At 41.4% G+C, this 23,047-nt stretch overlaps 1 protein-coding gene across 1 annotated transcript in view; it reads left to right on the top strand.

The window, feature by feature from the left end:
* Positions 1 to 17,621, top strand: part of LOC309548044 (putative helicase MOV-10) — a gene marked incomplete at its 3' end in the record, with an annotated part of 200,022 nt that extends 182,401 nt beyond the window's left edge. The window contains exons 18-22 of the mRNA XM_082248014.1: positions 647 to 712; positions 3,620 to 3,745; positions 13,076 to 13,164; positions 13,906 to 14,037; positions 17,564 to 17,621. Coding sequence (XP_082104140.1) covers positions 647 to 712; positions 3,620 to 3,745; positions 13,076 to 13,164; positions 13,906 to 14,037; positions 17,564 to 17,621 — 471 coding nt within the window. The remainder of the gene's footprint in view (positions 1 to 646; positions 713 to 3,619; positions 3,746 to 13,075; positions 13,165 to 13,905; positions 14,038 to 17,563) is intronic.
* Between the last annotated feature and the right edge of the window lie 5,426 nt (positions 17,622 to 23,047).

Below are 23,047 nucleotides of genomic sequence, written 5' to 3'. Positions count from 1 at the left end.
GTTTGGAGTTTTTGTCTGCAAGCAAAAACAACTACTGCTGTGATTTTTAGGCTCCATGTACACGGGACGTTGTAAATGGCATTTAGGAGCAGTTGGGCGTTTTTTCAGAAGCCCCTAAACCCACCTACATTTTATCTTATCTGTCCATGTACACAGGGCCGTTTACAGTCATTTGCAGGCAGTTGAGTTCAGGGACGATTTTTGGAACGCAATTATTTGCGTTCAAACGTGTGTTTCCCGGCGTTTCAAACGCAAAAACGCAACCGAACGCGATGACTCGGGTTTTTCCATTTTAAAGGGGAATGATTTTTTGACCTCTAGGAACGGTTTTAGACGCAAACGCCTGCTAAACGCGGGTGCAAACGCGACACAACGGACGTTTTAAACGTCCTAAAAAAAAAAAAAAAAAAAAATTCCAGCATTCAAGGGACTTTTAACAACGTCCCGTGTACATGGAGCCTTAAAGTTGTCTTTACAAACCATTACAGGAGTGCATAATACACTGCAGTGTACAAAAAGGCAGCCATTTCCTTATTGTGCTCCGAAACAGTTCCATTGCCCTCAGTAATAAGTAATGTATGAGCTTTCTTTCAGGTTTGGAGCTACCATAGACGTATTTTAATAAAGGTCTTCCTATATGTTTTAGGTGGAAAAGATTCGGAAAGCGGTAGATAAGGAACTTAAAGCTGTTCCAGACGTGAAAGACCTAAAGGTAGGACAAAGAAGCATCATTATGGAACATTGCAGCACATCTTTTTAATAAGCATGTCATACTATCCAACACAGAACTGTTAATAGCCAGCCATAGATATGTGTCCAAATTTAAGTCACTTTGGGAGTCGGTCGTGTAAGGAGACTAATACATTAGGGTTTCTGCATTAAATGTGCTGTGAATTAAGTTCATTGGAAACTCCTCAACATGTGTAGAAGCTTCTGTGTGGAAAAACAAGTATTATAGGTGCAGAGGAATACTTTGTCACATGACACAGAGACCAGGCTGATACAGAATCAGGAGAGTCTCCTGCCTTAAGCACAGTGGTTGGGGAGAGTGGATCAGTTTGGAATCTCTTTGTGCCAGAGGATCTTGTCCTTGAACTGCAGGATACCTACATCACACTAGAGTATTGTCATGGGTAGCAGGAGACAACTAGCTGTATGCAGGCATTTTGGGAACTCAAGGAATGACAGAACTTTTTTTTTACAGGAGCATAGTAGAAGTCCAGGGCAGAGCAGGAACTGAAACATGACCTTGGTGCACAAACAAAGGATGGCAGATACAGAATCAATAAAGACCGAAGCATACCTTGTTGCCAGCTATTAGTAAATGGCTCTTGTGGGGTGCAAGATTTAATGTGGAGGTCCCAGAACTGGTCTTAAAGCTATTAAAGCTACAGAAAGACTTGTGACAGGACAGCTTCCAGTATGTGGAGGTATAAGGTGAAAAACCAGTAACTCATCCTTATTACATTGAGTGGAGTGTACAAAATACAGTGGCTTATGCATTTTGGCAATAAGCCTTAATGTTTAGGGTTTATTGCTGAAATGTGTAAGCCACTATAATTTGTACACTCAAATTCATGTAATAAAGTGACTTTTTCAGAAGGATGCGTTGCCGGCTCTTCCCTTATACCTCTATGTTCCATTAGTGTTGGGAAGACACTCTGAGCAGGAGTGCCATCAGTCCACCTCCGTGGGGAATCTGTCAGGACGTTGCAGTTTTCTTCTCATCAGCTCCCAGTATGTAACCCATCGGAGCTACCTATCTGGATAGCCACAGACAGAAACAGAGGGGTTTATTTACTAAAACTGGAGAGTGCAAAATCTGGTCAGCTGTGCATGGTAGCCAATCAGCATCTGACTTCAGCTTGTTCAATTAGGCTTTGACAAAAAAAAAAAGAAGAAAGCTTATTGGTTCCTATACACAGCTGAACCAGATTTTGCACACTCAAGTTTTAGTAAATCAACCTCAGAGTGCCAGTACATTGCAGGCAGACAGGAAAAAAGGAGCTGTAAACTGGAGCAATAGGATACATAGTACAGCAGGAAACTTGCCTACATGCTTTTTGTGTGTTTAGTTAGTTACTTGGCTGCCCAGGGAGAAGGGGGTAATTCTTGTAAGGACATTTTTTTCTTGTTGTACTTGTTATGCTGGATTTTTAGTAAAATTTGATCTGAAGTTATTCAAAGGGGTGCATGTTGGGTCTTGGCATATTCCTAAAGAACCTGGATCTGTTTTGGCATGATGGGGTATGAGTAACACCACTACAAAAAGGTTAAAGTGGTTATAAAGCTTTGTTTTTTTTATAAAAATAAACATGCCTTTACTTACCTGCTCTGTGAAATGGTTTTGCACAGAGCAGATCCTCCTTCTGGGGTCACCTGCTGCCAGACTCCTCCTCTTCATCAGGTGCTTTCTCTGGGGGCACCCGTGCACGCTCGCTCCTGAGTCCCGCACCTGCATCCATTTACACAGACAGCAGGACTATGCCCCACCCTTTTCCACTCACGTGTCACCGGATTTGATTGCCAGCCAATGACTCCAGCTGCTATCAATCTGTCCAATAAGGAAAAAGGCAGTGGTGGCAGCCACAGTGCTCCTGTACATCGCTTGATCAGATCAGGCTCAGGTAAGGAAAAGGGGGTGGGGGGGTCTGGAGGACAGCTGCAGCACAGAAGGTTTTTCACCTTAATGCATAGAATGCATTAAAGTAAAAACTGCTTTAGAACCACTTTAACTTACAAGGCTAAGAGGAGGAAGTAGCTGCCATGGGTAACTGGAAGAAAGAGCAGCTATATCAACCAGTTGTTTGGTGTGATGCCTGGTTAGGTGACAGGTCCTCTGATAGTGAGGAGATTGGTGCTCTGACTCCCTCCCTATCTGTTCGTCTCCTCTGGTCACTGTGTGCAGACTAGCATTATGAAGATCTAAGGCCTGATCATGGGAAGGAAAGAGTTTAATTAGGACACGCATGAGAACCACGCTATGTGCCAAAGGGGTTTCATTCTATTAATGGGATTGAGGTAACGGAGGTAAGCTGGACTGGTGGAGTGCGCAAAGGCTCTGCCTTTCCCCTCCAAATGCAAAACATATATCAGTTACAAGTGTGTAGTGACATGGGAGCAAACATCTTACAGGGGGACTCTTTACATTAGTGCCTCAGTTGGGGGCTGCCCTAATGTTTGATTTTTCACATGACCGCAGCCTCTGCCTGGTCCCTGGCACTGGTAAGCAAGCCTTTTGGCAAGGTTCAGATACACAGGCACATTAGACCCTGTCCTCAACAGATCAGAAGCCAAGAGATCTGATAATAGGATAATTTCCAAATATACAAGACAGAATAACGTCTGAAAAATCAGAACTGACAGAAGCTGAAGAGCTAGAGTCGGCACTGGCTAGCTCATTTGAATGCACCAACACTGGCTGCTGAGGGTGGAGCCCCTAAATAGCCACAAACAGGGAAAAGATGAGACACAAGTGAAGACAGACTGATCCTGAAACGGCAATTACACCAAATGTGAGATTGTAAAGAGGAACACGTATCAGACTCCAGATACGTTCAAATATGCTTCTCTAAGAATTGAGCATGAGGAAGACTTGGATTCTATGTTCTTACAACAGGTTGGATCTGTGGAGGAGTTTCAAGGTCAGGAACGTAAGGTTATTCTCATATCTACCGTACGAAGCGCTAAGGATTATGTCAAGTTTGATAAAGAATTCAGCCTTGGTTTTCTGACAAATCCCAAGGTAGGTAGTATTTTTCCCTTTTTTTTTTTTTTTTTTTTTAGTTTTAGTTTTAGTTTACTAGTACGTGGCAATACTTTAATAATTGCGCATATGGTTCTATAGGATCATTTTAAGCAATCTGAAATATAGCCAATTGTCTAAGCGTATACCTTAAATATAATGGGTAAGAAAATGTTAAAGACTAATTGCAATTGTCATAGTTATTAAAATGCCTACTTGCTGAGATTCAATTGTGAATTGTAGGAATATTATTTGATTTTGGTTTTAGGTTGTTAAACAACTGCAAACAAATAAGAGTGCATGCAGTTGTTTTTTTTTTTTTTTTTACAAAAAATGCCTTGCCTTCTCCAATTAAGTAATCTTTCCATAGTTAGTCACATGAAATTGGACTTGTTTTGTAATGTTGAAAACATTTCAATTTCTTCTCCAAGCTGCTGCTTCAGTTCCAATGAGTGAAAGATATCCCAGTATTCATATCCACATGAGTAGGACAGACATCTATAGAATTATTGATTGTATAGATGTTGCTTTTCCAAGAGCAGGATGGAAAAATATGGTATCCCCCTTTTCTAATTACAAAATCCCATTCTTGGCATCAGGAAGTCTGCATAGTTGTTAATTACTCAATATTACATGGTTTAGGATGTGAAATGTCAAATTGCTGGGATAGAAAAGTTAAAACCCCATAATATGTGAAATACAGAAGGTGTCAAAGACCTCCACCACTGCTCATGGATGGTTGTTCAAATTTGGCATAAATTACCTCTTTCACATCTAGGGAACCAGTTGTCCTATTTGTCAAAATGAGCAACTCGTTGTGCTTAAAGGAGTGTCCCTTTTACTTTAAGTAGAACTAAAGGCAAAACTTTTTTTTCTTTTTTTTTCATTGTAGATAGAGTAAGGGAGGGTTATAAACCCTGTCTTTTTTTGCCATCTGTGTCTCACGGGGAAGATTTCCCTAAACGTTCTGTCCCATAGCCAAAACAAGAAGTGACAGGAAATGCCTCCAAAGTGAGGGAATCCATGATTATCACCAGGGTAACCTGCACTAGTGTCCTCATTGGAAAATCTCCCCTCTATTCCTGTTCTGGTGACAACCCAAAATTTGGGAGAGAGAGAGAACAATAAAACCTGACAAGAGTTCCAAACACTGACCACTCTGGTTAAAACAAAAATGTTGTCTTTAGTTATGCGTTAAGGTAAAGGAAATTTGCTGAGCTTTGACCTGTAGAATTTGCCCAGATATGTTGGGCCATTTAGTTGTTGAGAGGTTTTTTTTTTGACTACCTAATGTACAGGTCTTTGCATCCCTCATTACACTGCACTTCATACACCAGGTTACTTTGTTTATGTTGCGTGTTGGGTCTCAGTCTATTACTGGGTTTTAAGGGCACATGAATCCTTCTGAGTTTTTCCAACACTCTAGCTAAATACAGGGTGACTATATTACTCCTTATATTACTTACTCTGCTTCTTCCCTCTGTTCAATGGTTCCTTGTGGATGTTTTGGCAAAAGTCCAGCCTAGATAACCGCAAACTTTCAAAGCACTCCTGAGATATGTGTTCTTTGTGTTTAGATGCTGTGTTTGTTGTTCTAAAAGCCCCCAGTATGAGCGCCAGTGGGTGCTGGGAGTCAAAAAGCAGATACTTATCTGTTTGGGTAGATTTCCTGTAGATCTCAATGTCAAAGTCACCAACCAACCTACTTGGTCTTGCTTGAGTTACATAGTCAGGTTGAAAAGACACAGTTTGGTGCTCTTAACTTGCTAAGGAATCAGATTTGTAAACCGAATACCCAAAGCTTTAGATTCAGTCAAGTAACTGACAGCATATTGGATGACCAGTTTAGCTGTTCTGTATTTGGATGCAAAGACTCTTGAAGAAACCTACCCACACTGTTGTATAAAAATGATGCAATAACACTCCTTTCAATGATGCAGAAACCTTTCACACTAAAATATACAAATATCAGTTTAAAAAATTATCAGATGAGACTGGAAATGGGTGACCATAAAACTGGGATATGTATACCTAGACTATGGTCCCAAACCTCGGCACCTACTATCCGACAATGGCTACTTGCAGTGGACTATACTCACCGTACGGAAGACTTGTCATACTCTCTACGTAATCTCTCCTCCAAATACAATGCCGTCTGGGCTTGTTGGTTAGCGTTTATCCACACACCAGTATACGCTTCTTTGATATCCCGTCCTGCAGACAATCCACCCACCTCCTTAGAGGGGCAAGCTTCATAGGTGATTCTATTGTGATGTCATGTACTGCATTGTACTTCCTTGCCTAATTGTATTGGTACCAACCAGCTGCCCCCCCCCCCCTTCCTCAATATTTTCTCTCTTTTTTCTCTGTTTCCCCCCCCCCCCCCCCCTCATGTCTCTTCTTTATTTCTAATGACTGCTGATTAGTGAGTTGACAGTGAAAGATTGTTCTTCTGTATTTACATGATTGTTACGGGTTACATGTAGTGGGTAATCCTACTGGTCGGTTATATTTTACTGTATCCTTTGATGTTTTTTTATGACTCACTTGATCAGTTGCAATCTGTTATGTATGTTCTGTTCTTTGAATATTTCTCAATAAAAATGTATTAAACAAAAAAAAAAAAACTGGGATATGTGGCAATATAAAAAAAAAAAAAGAAAGCAATTGAAGAGAAAGCTAAATAGGGAAGGTTAGGCAAAAGTTGGAGGGGTATGGGAGAAGAAAAAGAAACCAAGGGCAGAATTAAAAGAATGGAGGAAAACAGTGTAATTACCTTACACATAAACCAAACTGCTTAACTTGTGTAGGTTGTGATGCCTCAGGTCAGGTATGGGATTTTAAGGGCAGGAGTAAAGGAGGTATGCAGTAGTAAATAAAATAAAATTTATTATACAATGTATTTATATACAACAGAGGAGTGAATATATGGGTAAAGTCCCATTGTGCGGGTGAAGAGGAAATATAGGTTGTGTTACATGTGATAAGTACGTGACTTGAAAATATTGTGGATGGTCCAGCTCTGCAGTTCCTCTTGTCAAAGGACAGGGATTGGTGCAGAGAGGGGACCTGATCGGTAATCCGACATGTTTCGGCCTATCAAGGCCTTTATCAAGGATGTGTCACCGATTCTGAGAATAATTGAGAATAAATATATATAAATATCAAATCATGATATTATGATGATTCAAAAACAATTGATATAAAGTATGGTAGAACATACATATTTGTCCACTTCTTAGGGTATTGCCTCCCCAAAGTTTCTCCAGGTGCTACAGGAACAGTGTGCTGTGTTGGTGAGAAAATGGCGATTTTAGAAAGGAAATGGGTATACAGTGATTTGCTCGTGAATATAATAGTAATAATTACTTCTTGGGTAGCATGTCTGGTCCCAGGGTCCTATGTGGTTGAGGTTAGGGAAATTCCCACATTGATAGTAATCGTCTGTAATTATAGGTATATAGACTTAATTACATGCCGATTATAGTAGGTACATCGCCATTTTCTCACCAACACAGCACACTGTTCCTGTAGCACCTGGAGAAACTTTGGGGAGGCAATACCCTAAGAAGTGGACAAATATGTATGTTCTACCATACTTTATATCAATTGTTTTTGAATCATCATAATATCATGATTTGATATTTATATATATTTATTCTCAATTATTCTCAGAATCGGTGACACATCCTTGATAAAGGCCTTGATAGGCCGAAACATGTCGGATTACCGATCAGGTCCCCTCTCTGCACCAATCCCTGTCCTTTGACAAGAGGAACTGCAGAGCTGGACCATCCACAATATTTTCAAGTCACGTACTTATCACATGTAACACAACCTATATTTCCTCTTCACCCGCACAATGGGACTTTACCCATATATTCACTCCTCTGTTGTATATAAATACATTGTATAATAAATTTTATTTTATTTACTACTGCATACCTCCTTTACTCCTGCCCTTAAAATCCCATACCTGACCTGAGGCATCACAACCTACACAATATTCTCTCGGGATGGTGGCAGAAATGACTACCTAACTTTCCACTATAAGATCCAAAAACTCACCTTTTTCAACGAATACCCCGGATGGATAACACATCCACGTCCTCTCGGATCTTTGGAAACACTACATTGCACTAAATTACAATTCTTGGTTGCTAGGCAGCAAGCACCTACCTACCTAATCCAGGCTAACATAGCCTTCATTGTGGAACTTCCTCCACAGTTTCAGTAAGGCATTGTTTAAACCTGTTTTTTACCAACACCTTTCTCCTACAAAGAAAGGATGACTGACGAAGAAGAAAAAGATGTGGGAGATCTGGTTGGCGATGAATGGGAGACCCTCATGTCGGGCATCCAAACCAGTTTTAAAGTCAAAGAACAAACTGAATCAGATATCCTGGCACTATTCAGGACACTCCAAAAACACCTGGAGAGAAAGTCTGCGCTTCACTGGCACATTAAGACTTTTGAACGCTATATCAGCGAGAAAATCAACCCTGTAGGTTTGAGAATCCAAATTTTCCCTACTATGGAAAATATCACAACCCAACTTAAAAAAGAATGGGAAAACCAACTAAACGAGTGTTCACGGAATTTAATGATCCTCTTGCAAGAAGAATATTTAAGACAAATAAAAACCCTAGATCTTGACATTAAAAAAACCTACGAACAACTAGCCCCTCTCAAAAAGGCACAACTATACAGTGAACAAGAAAATAAACTTAAATCACATTTAGAAGACTATGGTAAGGATATCCTCAGGAAAAAAGAAAGAAAATATTGGCGCGATAAGAACGCCTTTGCCCAAGGCAGAGCCTATAGATGGGCCAACCAACGCTCCAACCGAAGAAATCAGTATGGCAAACCCACAGATAGAATGGGACAACCATACTACTCATCGGATCCATCTTCCTATAACTCGGGGACTGAACACTATAAAAATAGAAGAAGGGAACCCTCAAAACAACATGAAGCTCAACATAAAACTAATGAGGATAACTACCAGGAAACGGAACCCCAAGAAACCAATCCTGCAGAGGAACAAGGAACACACTCGGGTAACATGAACCCGCCCCTCAAACCCCATAATATCTTTACAAGATCCAAAGTGGACCCCAAACAACAACAAGGGGTTTTTTTAGGGAAAACAACTCCGAAACCGCCAAAGAAACACCAATCAGAGAAGAAACGGGAGGAAGAAAAACGGTCATAAATCTTTCATCTCATACACTGACGAATGACCAAAAAGAAGTACTATCTTTAGGACTCTCTTTTTGCCCAAATACCAACCTGGATAGATTCGAAACCATCAAAGATGTGAACCTATTTGCCAGAAATTTACTACTCAAAACCTTTTATCAAAAACAACCTCAACCCTCACAACCTGCATCCACATTAACCGCGGCTGAGTTCAGAGCCATCCGCGACCTCAATCTACTACTTCAGGAAAGTGACCTAGATGATTGGGATGATCCAACTGAATCTGATAAAGAACCTGACGAAGATGAACGGGAAACACCCCCTGACCAACTGTCCTTCAAAAGGAAATCTAATAAATTCCCATCCCTTAACCTTAACCCAGCAATTGCACTCTTCGTCCGACAAACCACTAAAGATATAGAATCAATTAAAGAGAAAAAACACACGTCGAACTTAACAAACAAGCAAAAGCAAGCCCTCCAGGAACTTAGAAATAATGATGACATCATCATCAAACCCTCAGACAAGGGAGGAAATGTAGTCATCATGAACAAAGAAAAATATAAACACATGTGTCATACAATATTGTCGAATACTAAATGCTACAAGAAGATCCTCCCCATAATGACAAAATCCTATGAAGAAATTTTCTACTCCAAAATCGACAATGCATTCAAGAATGGCATCATCTCCCAAACATTGTGGGAATATATCAGAACACCGCATCCAAGAATCCCCACACTATACGCCCTACCGAAACTACACAAGAACCTGCATGATCCACCGGGAAGACCTATCATCTCGGGAAATGGAAGCATTTCAGAATCCATGAGCAGGGTCATAGACAGATACTTACGCCCTCATGTCAAAGAACTACCTTCATATACCCAAGATACCCTTCATCTCCTGAGGATACTCAACGACATTACTGTTCCAGAAGAAACTTACCTAATCACTGTAGACGTCGAATCATTATACAACAACATACCCCACACCAAAGGACTACAGACAGTTGAAAACACACTTCATTGCCATAGTGAACGAGACCAAAACTTCAATAAATTCATCATTGACATGCTGGATTATATACTCAACCACAACATCTTCACCTTTGGTGGCAACTACTACATCCAAACATGTGGGGTAGCTATGGGAACCAGCTGCGCCCCATCTTATGCCAATATCTACCTAGGCTCATGGGAGCAAGAATTTCTATCAAACGAGGCAAACGCCATCTACACTGACAAAATCCTTATATGGCAAAGATATATTGACGATATATTGATTATATGGAATGGACCGGAATACATGATAAAAGACCTATTAACCAAGATGAACCAGAACGAACATAATATGTTCTTCACGATGACCTATAACAAACATCAAGTATCTTTCCTCGACACGTTAATATATAAAGATACTATGGGCAAAATCTCCACCACACTGTTCAGAAAGGATACAGCAGGCAACTCGATTCTCCATGCCTCAAGTTTTCACCCTCAACCTCTAATCAACTCAATACCCTATAGCCAATACTTAAGGCTTAAAAGGAACTGCTCAGATCCAGCAAAATTTCAAATAGAAGCCAATGCACTAACTACTCGACTATCACAAAGAGGCTACACCAAAACATCACTACGCAAGGCCTTTAATCGTGCCAATCAACAAGACAGAGAAACACTGCTCTTTAAAAATAAAAAACCAACTCAAACTGAACCAGATACCCGAATAATCATCAGATTTACTAACGAACACCAGGAAATCAGAAACATCCTCACAAAAAATTGGTCCATCCTCTTGGAAGAACCCAGCACCTCTAAACTCCTACCTCAACATCCACCCATCACCTTCAGAAAAGCCGGCTCACTACAACAACAATTGGTTAAAAGTGAATTCAAAGAAGGATCCAAAAAAGACCCCTGCAAAACAAAAGGCACGTTCCCCTGCGGGTCCTGTGCCCAATGTTACGTTATTTCTCAAACGATCAATACCATACTACCCAATGGTGACCCATTTCACCCGAAACATTTTTGCAACTGCAAAACAAGGGGAATAGTCTACATGATGACCTGCGAATGCGGGTCCTTCTATATAGGGAAAACCCGACAGGAGTTTGGCAAACGAGTAAGTCAACATCTTCAGACCATGCATGTTGGCAACTTTTATGTCCCACTAGGGAGACACGTAAAAGAATACCACAACTACAAAATGCCTAAAATCCAATTCATGGCCCTGGACAGAATCCACATCCCGCTACGAGGGGGTGATTGGAATAAAACTTTATTGCAATTGGAAATGCGATGGATTTCGCGACTTAAAGCTACTATCCCGCCTGGGTTAAATGAAGCACAAAGCTTCCGTCCTTTCTTACAAGGCTTTTCATCGGGGAAGAAAGATTAAACCCCTACCTAGGACACAGAACCGGCCCTGGAACCCCCAAAAGTATATGCATAATCTTAACTGACATTCCCCCCTCCAACATTCATACAATTTGCACCCCCGACTCCACTATGGTTCACCATAGACCTTTTTGAATCCCATACAACATCATTGGGCTATTCTACCCAGCATCTTTTACCCAGTTCTTTTAACTGGCTAGACCGACCACAATCTCTCCCTCCGACCCACCCACTTTCTCTCACAGACGTTTCTTCTTAATATATATGCTGCAATTTCCATTTCATTTTATGTCCTAATTAATGTTTCAATATTGCAATACGTATTATGTATTTATATGTGATGACACTGTTGCACAGTGCACCATCACATAATCAAGTTTTTTAACCACATTGTCCAACTTCCTTTTGCCTCCTCCCTTAATCTCCAGGAGCTCCCGGCACGGTAAGCCCCGAATCCTCCGGGATCGGGGCATCTGAAACCGATGGGGGGGTCTCTCTACCTTCCTCTATCCCTGTCAGGGATCTCGGCTTCTACTCCGTGTCGGCGGCCACGAAGGCACGTCCGCACGGTTACAAGGGATGCGGTCTCCAGCCTCACGCAGGCGCGCATCACACCGTACCACGGACTCCGCCCATCGGCATCACACAGCGCACGACTGCGCATGCGTGATTGCCCATAAAAGGCCGGGGAACACTGCAATGTCTCAGTCTCTCCCAAACCCAGGGAGGAACACGGACCTTGCAGACAACGGCTGTTCATCACTTTGTGCACAGGAATCGTCTCCAAACGGACCAAGATCCTGCAACGGTTACCTTACCATTCAGGAACCAACCAAAATGTAAGTTTAGATTTGGTAGGAGACTTATTATATCTCCTAAACCAAACCTAACTTTTTCCCAACATTTTATGTACCTACTATAATCGGCATGTAATTAAGTCTATATACCTATAATTACAGACGATTACTATCAATGTGGGAATTTCCCTAACCTCAACCACATAGGACCCTGGGACCAGACATGCTACCCAAGAAGTAATTATTACTATTATATTCACGAGCAAATCACTGTATACCCATTTCCTTTCTAAAATCGCCATTTTCTCACCAACACAGCACACTGTTCCTGTAGCACCTGGAGAAACTTTGGGGAGGCAATACCCTAAGAAGTGGACAAATATGTATGTTCTACCATACTTTATATCAATTGTTTTTGAATCATCATAATATCATGATTTGATATTTATATATATTTATTCTCAATTATTCTCAGAATCGGTGACACATCCTTGATAAAGGCCTTGATAGGCCGAAACATGTCGGATTACCGATCAGGTCCCCTCTCTGCACCAATCCCTGTCCTTTGACAAGAGGAACTGCAGAGCTGGACCATCCACAATATTTTCAAGTCACGTACTTATCACATGTAACACAACCTATATTTCCTCTTCACCCGCACAATGGGACTTTACCCATATATTCACTCCTCTGTTGTATATAAATACATTGTATAATAAATTTTATTTTATTTACTACTGCATACCTCCTTTACTCCTGCCCTTAAAATCCCATACCTGACCTGAGGCATCACAACCTACACAATATTCTCACGGGATGGTGGCAGAAATGACTACCTAACTTTCCACTATAAGATCCAAAAACTCACCTTTTTCAACCAAACTGCTTAACTATTCTTAATAACTGTCTTTTTCTGCCATGTTTCACAGAGGTTTAATGTGGCTATAACTAGAGCAAAGGCCCTCTTAATTCTGGTAGGAAACCCAGTCATACTTTCTGAAGATCTCTATTGGGCACGGTAAGTGACAAATGAAATATATAATCATACAGTTTTTTTTTTTAAATAAAAATATATATAGCTTATGCATGCCATTGTGGGCAAATGTTTACCGTTTACCATTCTGAACTATTTTTCAAGGATACTGTACTAATTATTTACAAATCAAAAAAAAAACAAAAAACAACAACAAACATGCCATACTTGCCTGTTCTGTGCAGTGGTTTTGCACAGTGCAGCCCCGATTCTCCCCTTTTCGGGTCCCCTCTCCTTCCGACGCTCCTGACTCCTCCTCTTCAGCTAGTGCCCCCAATAGCAAGCTGCTTTCTCTGGGGGCACTGGTGTGTACTCGCTCCCTAGCCCCTCTATGCATCCATAAGACACACACAGATGTGGCCCCCCCCCACGTTCTTTCATCATTGGCTCACTGGCTGTGATTGACAGTAGCAGGAGCCAATGGCTCACACCGCTGTCTCAGCCAATGATGCACATTGTTGGATCGAGAGGGAGCTCAAGTAAGTATAAGAAACGAGGTGGGGGGGGGGCTGGGGGCCCATTGCACACAGAAGGGTTTTTACCTTATGCATTGATTGCATGAAGGTAAAAAACCTTGGGCTTTTAAAACCATTTTAAGTGTTAGCTAGCTGCAACTTGCATTCGTATTTTCACGTTGTTGAAGCTAAATGTCTTTTAAAATGTTCTCCCAACCATAGAATTTACTCTGCTGTACAAAAATTCAAATGTTGTGTCTTTTTTTTCTAGGTTTTTGAAATTCTGTTCTGAGAAGGGAGGCAGCACTGGCATCCAACATGATTTCCTTGAGGATATTAATGAATTGGAGTTTACAGAGCTTTTTAAAAACCTTACTGTCACTAATGAGCCACCAGCTGGTAAGTATGGGCAAAGTGATCAAGAGACCCACTATTCCCTAGCTTGTCTACATTTTAGTGGTTTTTTTTTTAATAATTATATGCCACACCATATGAAAACAACAACTCCGGTAGGCTTTAAAACAGTGTCAGAAGCTCAGATCTATATATGTGATCTGCAGGGCTTTTTTTCTCAGAAAATAGGTACAGGAACTCAACCACGATCCCCCAAAATCTTCCTCTCCCACACACACGCACCCTCCAAACTGCATTAAATAGTGGGTGTGGCCAAATTTCACTAACAGAGGGGCATTTAATACCAGGAGTGCATTATGTACAGAGTGAAGAGTTTGGGGGAGGTTGCACACAGAGTGCAGAGTTCGAGGGTGTGCTGCATACAGAGTGCAAAGTTCAGATGCACTATAAGGCCCCATTCACACTAGTGCGACTTGTCCCGCGATTTTGGACCGCAAAATCGCATGACAAGTCGTTTTCCATTATTTTCAATGAGCCCCATTCATATCAGTGCGTTTTGAAGTCGCACCGACTTCAAAGTAGTTCCTGCACTACTTTGCCACGATTTTAATGCATTTTGAGGCATATAGCCTTGCCCATGCTTTCAAAATCGCGGCAAAAATCGCGCCGCGAAATCGCGGCAAAATTGCGTTGCAATAGTGTGAAAGGGGCCTAAACAGAGTGCAGAGTTTAGCCTTCTTCCACAGCTGCTTACTTCTGCATTCCTCATCCACATTTCACTTTCACCCCCTTCAGCTCTGACCTATGCATGCAACCCCCCTCCACTGCCCTCATCTTCTCCTCACCTCCTTAAAGGCTCCACCATCTTCCACATGTCATACATTTGTTGCTGTATTAAGCTGTAGCACCCAGTCTCTTGTATCTCCTTGCACACTGTAGCTCTGCCTCTTTCACTTTTAAGGAGATCATCCAGTTGGGGTGTCAGCATCTGCAATTGCACCCCAGGAACCTGCATCTCTCTTGTCCCTGTCCTGCTCTCAGCTGTTAGGAGACCAGCTGTCATTTGTAAACACAGAAGCCGGACTTCTGTGTTTACAAGTGATAGTGGTGAGTAGGGATCAGTTGGCCTGAGCCAAAGGTGGTGGAACTGGGTTCCACCAAGTTCAAGCTGAAAAAAAGCCCTGGTGATCTGATATAAAATGTAAACACTTGTGGATTACAGCTTATTTTACTCAAGTAATATACTACACTGCTCTCCCTACAATCATACAAGTATGACTGCCCATTATCCAAAAATAAAAGAAACAAAGACCTGATGAAGGATATGGCTACGCATGGCTATGACTTGAATGTTAAGCTGCCCCTATGCGGACAGAGATATAAAAGGCTGTCATTGATGGCCTTGTTCTAAAAATGGTACTTAGTCGCTTTCTTGGGCTTTAGTACTTTCTAGGCCACTGAACCAGAACAATCCTGTAGCCAGTAAAGGCAAGGTAAAGTAAGAACACATAATCTGCATGCTTGTTCCCGGTCAGTAATGAGTATGACATGGCAATGGGCCAAAGTGCAGCGAGACACAGTGCATGTCACACTAGTAAATACACAGTGGAACTAGAATGATGGCTGGAGGGAGTAGATAGCCATCTTATGACAGCATTGATATCAGCTTAATTGTAATTTTTCCTTTGCTGATATACTGCTTTGGCCCAAATGAGGTAGGATAAATGTTGTCAGTGGAGCAACAAGTAAAGCTGGCCATACACTTTTTAGTGGATGGTGAGAGGCACCTTACATGTTGCCCCCTTACATGTTGCCCCCTGAAGGCACTAGGTAGCACTACAAGCTTTAGGTGTAAGTGGTTTTAGTTGGCTTATACAATTCGATTTTGGAATGAATGCAATTTCCCAAAGAAAAATTTTAGGTAATTTCAAACAATATTCATCCTTTCATTGACTGCACAAAGAATGTTTGTACAAATATTCATATGAACATTTGTTCAAAAATCTACTAGTGTATAGCCAGCTTAAGTGACAGCGCTTAGATAACAGTGATAGCCAGCAGACAGAAGATATTAATGTTTTTTTGGACTGGCATTGTATAGCTGCAATAGATGAGGATTATTTTAGTAATATTTCTTGTTGGAGAAAAAAACAGATCAGTTCATTTTTACCCCCATTTTACAGACCTAAAATTGTTTTGTGTTTATAAAGAGAACATATTTTTATGGTTATTTCAGGAATATTTGAGCCCCAGATAGTTAGGTGTAAATGCAGAAGGAAGAGACTGACAGTTGATATCAGGCCTTCCAACATGACATCCACGAAATATTCTTTCCTGAACTCCTTTTCTTATTAGGATCACCTCATCTTCGAAAATTACTTCTTTTCAAGGAAGTTTCTTTAGCCTCTTGATGCCCACGTAACATGTGAGGGGGCAAAGAGGGTGAGCTTTAACACGTTCATGGGCAGCAGAGCCTTCTATGCTGAGAGCATGCTCACTGCATGCTCCAAGAACAGTGACCAAGCTGTCAAAGATTTCTAGGTCTGTAATAATGATCTGGAGTTGGTGAGACCTGTTCCTGATCATGTGACCACTGTGACATCCTATCCAAGTGGTCACCTGATCAGCTAATCCTTCGTACCCCCAGCGCACAGACCCTTTTAAATGGAAGCCAGGGTTGGGTGGTAAGGGGTTAAGGAAACCCATACTGGGTTTTTCTGCAGACTGCTATTTCTGTTTATCTTCTGAAATTTTTATGTTGTGTGGCTGTCTTTGGGTTTACTGCCACTGACCCAGGACAAACTCATAGCAAGCAAAATGGGAGGAAAGGCAGAAATCCTACATACTACCTGTTGGTCAATACTCTTAAAGTATTGAAACCATTGAATCTTTATGACAGCTAGTCAACAAGCCATACCTGAAAGGAGAGATCAGTGGTGGCAACCTACATATGTACCCAATAAAGGTTTCCTTTAAATGGCAGGCTTCACAAAAGTGTTAGTAGAGGGGGCAATACATAAATACTATTATACCACCTGGCTTGGTAGAAAACAAAAATGTTAGCTGGTGCTTTATGTACCAGGGCTACTTACTTCCCTAGTTTTCATTCTTCCATATCTTTCATTTATAACCTAACCCTGACAATCAACTTCTTTTATCTAATAGATAAAAATCAAAAGATGTCAAATAAGTGCAAAAAATACCCGTTGACCATGTCATAAATTTCAGACCTGTGCACACTTTCTGTCTGTGTTATCTCAAGGAGTCTAATTAGTCATCTTAGTTCTTTTCTTGGGACTACACAATGATTGATGTCAATGTTGTAGAGATGAGAGTGGGAGGGGTTAAGTAGTTTAGCAACAAAATGGGGCTGAGCTGACACCCCTCATCTTATAAAAATGCTATGTGTTGTCAGCTAAGTGCATTTCCGTCAGATCAATAAATATTTTTTGTACCTCCAGGGTCTTTAGAGGGATAAAATATGGAGAAATTTCCATTAGGTGCTGAGATGTACTGTTTTTTTTATTTATTTTTTTACAAACATTTTAATCTTTGCTGTACTTCACAGGGGAAAGAAGTGGTGAGAGTGCCGTGCAGCAGCAGGCAGAGCCAGCCTGGAGATTCGAACGCTAACACTTGAGTTTTACTCAGAAAGTACCTGCAGAGGACACCCTGACTTCCTGACCTTTACTACTGATACATGGTTACGACATTCTTCAGCAAGCTATTATGTCATTGGGACTACCGATCTTTGATGCAGACTGTCTTTTCACATTTGCTTTAAATACTTTTTATGAACCACTTTAAAAACCGCTCAGGCAGAACTGAAAAAGGGTTTAAATTGAGGACCCCTTTAATAACTACATAGTAGAACATGCTGCAATGTTGGGGGATGTATACTAGCAACATTAATTAGCCTTAAGCAGGATACAGTAGCAATGGCTGTGTGGGAAGAGAGTTTGGGAGTGTCAGTTGATTATTCTCCATGCTGTAGTGTTCCTCACCACGTCAAGTACTGTCCAGGGCTGATTCTTAAGAACTAAGTGCTCATGGCTTTTAAGCTAAGTTCGCCCACCTTCTGAGTGCTGCCAAGCGTCTTATACCTATTTACTGGAAAGGCTACCATATCCCGAGTGAAAGGGAGTTGCTCCAGAAGGCGGGGGAGATTATGGAAGCCGAAGATTGGCTTGCCACTTGCAGAGATACCCGAAAAAGATTTGAATCCACTTGGGCACAAGGGAAAATCCACACATCAGACTTGGACCCGTTATCTTCTAACTTAGATATAGCTCTGCTAGCCCTGGCAGACCCTGCCTTTAAACAGTTGGTCCAAGCAGACCGAAATATTACTGTCAACAATCTCTCAGTCGCAGAACCAAACTAGCTGTGAATCAGGTGTGAGCACCATGACCATGGCCTTCCAAGGTGCCATGAACTGCATCACTAAAAATCCTAATGTTGTTGGAGCTTTGTTTGTTTGCACTTTGAACTGTTTACCCGAGCGAGAACGTATTTAGTTATGTGGGCTCTCCCCTCCTCCCCCAGCTGGGGTGGGAGCCAAGTCTATTGGGGCCGAATGCCCGTGACCAAGGAGACCTCCTTTTTTTTTCTTTTCGCCAAGCTCGGACAGGGCTCTACGCTTCTACCGAGGATGCGAACGGCCAGATTCCTTTTCTCTTCTCCCTTCCCTCTTCTCCTTATCTTTTTGTTTATCTAGTCTATTGTTGCTACTTTACTATATAATTGTTCCATATTATGCTGTTTTACAATTCCATACACCTTTTTGCACTATTTCGCTGATTTATAGAGTGTATTATATGTTTTGAAACTGTTTTCTCCTTTTGAGATATGAAGAATACGCGCTCTGGATCACTTGGCATCAGTTGTTGTATGTCTGTAAATGTTTGAATCCAAATAAACAGAGATTATACAAAATTTAAAAAAAAATCCATAGCTGCAAATTTTCGTGATCTATACCATGGCTTTCCTCACATGATCACACTAGACCTGATCCTGTGCAAGAGGATCTTTTTTTATTTTTGTAATTTATCTGCATTCACATATTTAAAACTTAAGCACTTAATGATGGGTAATCTTTAAAGGTATGGCAGGGGAAAAAAGCACTTCACTTACTGTATATAAAATATTTAAATTGAATTGTAAAAACATTTGTGGAAATATTTTGCTAGTATTAGGATAATGAAAAGGTGGCAGTTTTAGTACATTGATTTAAGCCACCTGGGAAATTTGTTCTTTGTTTTTGTTAATTGTATGTAAGGTAGGTGGGATAATCTTTTGATTTTTAGTTTTTATCGTTATGTTGAGATTTGCAAAGCTTGCAAATACATTTGTATATTTATGCAAATTTAAATATTAAAATTATTAAAATTGTTACTTTCCTAAGTTACCTGTTTTAGTCTTATTTAAGTCTTCCTGAGTTACCTGCCGCAAATGGAAAGACCTCTGATGGCTTCTGTCCTGACATAATGAGGGAGGAAAATAGGGACTCAATAGAAATCTGGCAGAGGCTCTTACCTTTCCCTGCTCCTTACAAAACAAACTGAAAAGCTTTTTAACACCTTCCCGCCCACCTTGGCATCCCTTTAAAGAGTTTGGAATGCTCGAGGGGAGGGAAGCATCACTGATAATGTGACCATTGTCGCAGTGGTCACATGATCGGAAGCCAATCCCAATGACTATCAATGTCACAATATACAGTATCTCACAAAAGTGAGTACACCCCACACATTTTTGTAAATATTTTATTATATCTTTTCATGTGACAACACTGAAGAAATTACACTTTGCCACGATGTAAAGTAGTGAGTGTACAGCTTGTATAACAGTGTAAATTTGCTTTTCCATTTAAAATACCTCAACAAACAGCCATTAATGTCTAAACCGCCAGCAACAAAGTACACAACTACAGAGTGCACCACTAAGTGAAAATGTCCAACTTGGGCCCAAAGTGTCAATATTTTCCATGGCCACCATTATTTTCCAGCACTGCCTTAACACTCTTGGGCACGGAGTTCACCAGAGCTTCACAGGTTGCCACTGGAGTCCTTTTCTACTCCTCTGTGATGACATCACGGAGTTAGTGGATGTTAGCGACCTTGCACTCCTCCATCTTCCGTTTGAGGATGCCCCACAGATGCTAAATAGGGTTAAGGTCTGAAGACATGCTTGGCCAGTCCATCACCTTTACCCTCAGCTTCTTTAGCAAGGCAGTGGTCATCTTGGAGGTGTTCTTTAGCCCAGACTCCAAAGGGAGGGAATCATGCTCTGCTTCAGTATGTCACAGTACATGTTGGCATTCATGGTTCCCTCAATGAACTGTAGCTCCCCGGTGCCAGCAGCACTCATGCAGCCCCAGACCATGACACTCCCACCACCATGCTTGACTGTAGGCAGGACACACTTGTCTTTGCACTCCTCACCTGGTTGCCACCACACATGCTTGACACCATCTGAACCAAATAAGTTTATCTTGGTCTCATCAGACCACAGGACATTGTTCCAGTAATCCATGTCCTTAGTCTGCTTGTCTTCAGCAAACTGTTTGCAGGCTTTTTTGTGCATCATCTTTAGAAGAGGCTTCCTTCTGGGACAACAGCCATGCTGACCTTTTTTGATGCAGTGTGTGGTGTATGGTCTGATCACTGACAGGCTGACCCCCCACCCCTTCAACCTCTATTTCCCAAAGACATCCTCTGGATATGACCCTGAGCACCTGCACTCAACTTCTTTGGTCTACCAGGGCGAGGCCTGTTCTGAGTGGAACCTGTCCTGTTAAATCGATGTTTGGTATTGAGCTCCGTGCTACAGCTCAGTTTCAGGGTCTTGGCAATCTTCTTATAGCCTAGGCTATCTTAATGCCCCGTACACACGTGCAGATTATCTGAAGACTTTTGTCTTCAGATTTACCTTTTCTATGTAGTGCAAGGGCCTGCCGGATTGCATACAAATTGAAAGTGTTTAGGTTTGACCTCATATTATATGGTTTTGCTAAGTCTACAGACAAAAGTCTTCAGATAATCTGCACGTGTGTACGGGGCATTATGTAGAGCAACAATTCTTTTTTTCAGATCCTCAGAGAGTTCTTTGCCATGAGGTGCCATGTTGAACTTCCAGTGACCAGTATGAGAGAGTGAGAGTATAACACCAAATTTAACACACCTGCTCCCCATTCACACCTGAGACCTTGTAACACCAACGAGTCACATGACACTGAGGAGGGAAAATGGCTAATTGGGCCCAATTTGTACATTTACACTTAGGGGTGTACTCACTTTTGTTGCTAGCGGTCTGGACATTAATGGCTGTGTGTTGAGTTATTTTAAGGGGACAGCAAATTTACATGTAGCAAAGTGTCATGTCTTCAGTGTTGTCACATGAAAAGATATAATAAAATATTTACAAAAATGTGAGGGGTGTATTCACTTTTGTGAGAAACTGTATAAGTATAAGATCATTTTCTTTTTATTAAAATCAATCTTTATAAAAACTTGTGCAACAACATTAGTTTTGTAGTACACAATTTAAATATTATTTTCTAATATATAAATCATTTTTTTTAAAATGATAATACAGCTTTTTTTTTTTGCATTAACATTACCTCCCTGTTAAGGTACTGTAGTGTTGAATTAAATATTTTTGGCTATGTTACGGAGACAATAAAATTTGTTTCTACCGGAATATTTTGTTTTTTAATACGGGATAAGTTCACCTTTTCGGGCTGAATTTTAATTTTCATAATAAATAGAGTTATGAAATGCCAATTCTTGTTCATGCATCCAATGTGCTTTTCTCACTTACCTTGTCCACAGGATTTTTTGTATATATGAAATGGCGCGCCTACCGTTAAAATGTAAAAAATTGGGGTGATTTCGCAGTCAATTTAAGTGTATGCTTAAATTAGGAAATGTGGTGTAGTGAGGCGCCACTACCCTTGCTGAGTAATGATTTTTTAGACTTTTAGTACAGACCCAATGTGGAAAAAAGCGATCCCCAAGGGCCAGTACCCTTGCTGAGTAATGATTTTTTCCTTGAACCTCTTAATAAAATATCTGTTTGTGTAAAAAAGTCTTCATCATCATCACAATTTCTCCGGATTCTTGTGAACTGGCCCTTGGGGATCGCTTTTGTCCACATTGGGTCTGTACTAAAAGTCTAAAAACGGAATTTTTGTAAAATCTTACCTGTAAAATTCCTTTCTCTGAGTCCTCCGACAGTCGCCGCCTCTTCATATTCGTCACATATGGGGTATTAGACTTTGCTCCGAAGGAGTAGCTAGGCAACAGAATATGTTAACAATAAAGCTTTAACATATCCCACCCTCAAGGGGTGGTCCCCTCAGTCAATACCCTCCTACTTCCTGCAACCATATCTCAGTTTTAATGTCTAGCTTGTCAGGAGTGGCTGGCTCTCTCTGTGCTGGGACTTTTTGTCCCAGACTCTTTCTTCTTTTTAATATTTTGTTTGAGTTTTTTTCTCTACCTTTACTTAGCTGTTATTTTGGTCAGCATTAGTTAGTTCTTCGGACGAAGAGGATCATGCGGACTGGGTCTCGGGCTGATCCCCCTGATCGCAGGTCGTGGGTCAGTGGCTTCCCAGTCTGCCATCGAGCGTTCAGCCAGGTAACGCTCCTGGCACAGTGAACGACCCATCCCTGTTCGGTGCAGGGATGATTGGTGAGGTGGCTACCTCACCGGACGCTGTGCGGTTTCTTAACCGCCATTGTGTGCGTCTTGAATTGCGACTCTCCCTGCCTCATGTGCAGCGGCTTGTTCGCCTGTGCGGGTTCCCCACGCCATGTGAGGTAAGTGTATCTATGTGGGGACCTGTCTGTCTGGGGGGGGTCTCAGTCTGGGACTGTGTAACCTGCCTTTATTCACACTGCTTGTCTCCCTATCTCTCGGCTGCATGCTGTGGGCTGCAAGGGGGGGGGGGGGGAGCTGTGTGACACTGTGTGTGTCAGGCTGGGCAGTGTGGGAAGCTGTGTGCTGTGGGGCATGTTTTTATGGCATGTTGGGGCATATACAGCGATCGCTGCGGCG

The sequence above is a fragment of the Pelophylax lessonae genome (assembly GCF_965119305.1).
Source record: "Pelophylax lessonae genome assembly, chromosome: 2".
In the NCBI taxonomy this organism is placed as follows: Eukaryota; Metazoa; Chordata; class Amphibia; order Anura; family Ranidae; genus Pelophylax; species Pelophylax lessonae.
Note: the sequence above shows the minus strand (reverse complement) of the source record. Positions and strands in the feature narration are given on the sequence as shown.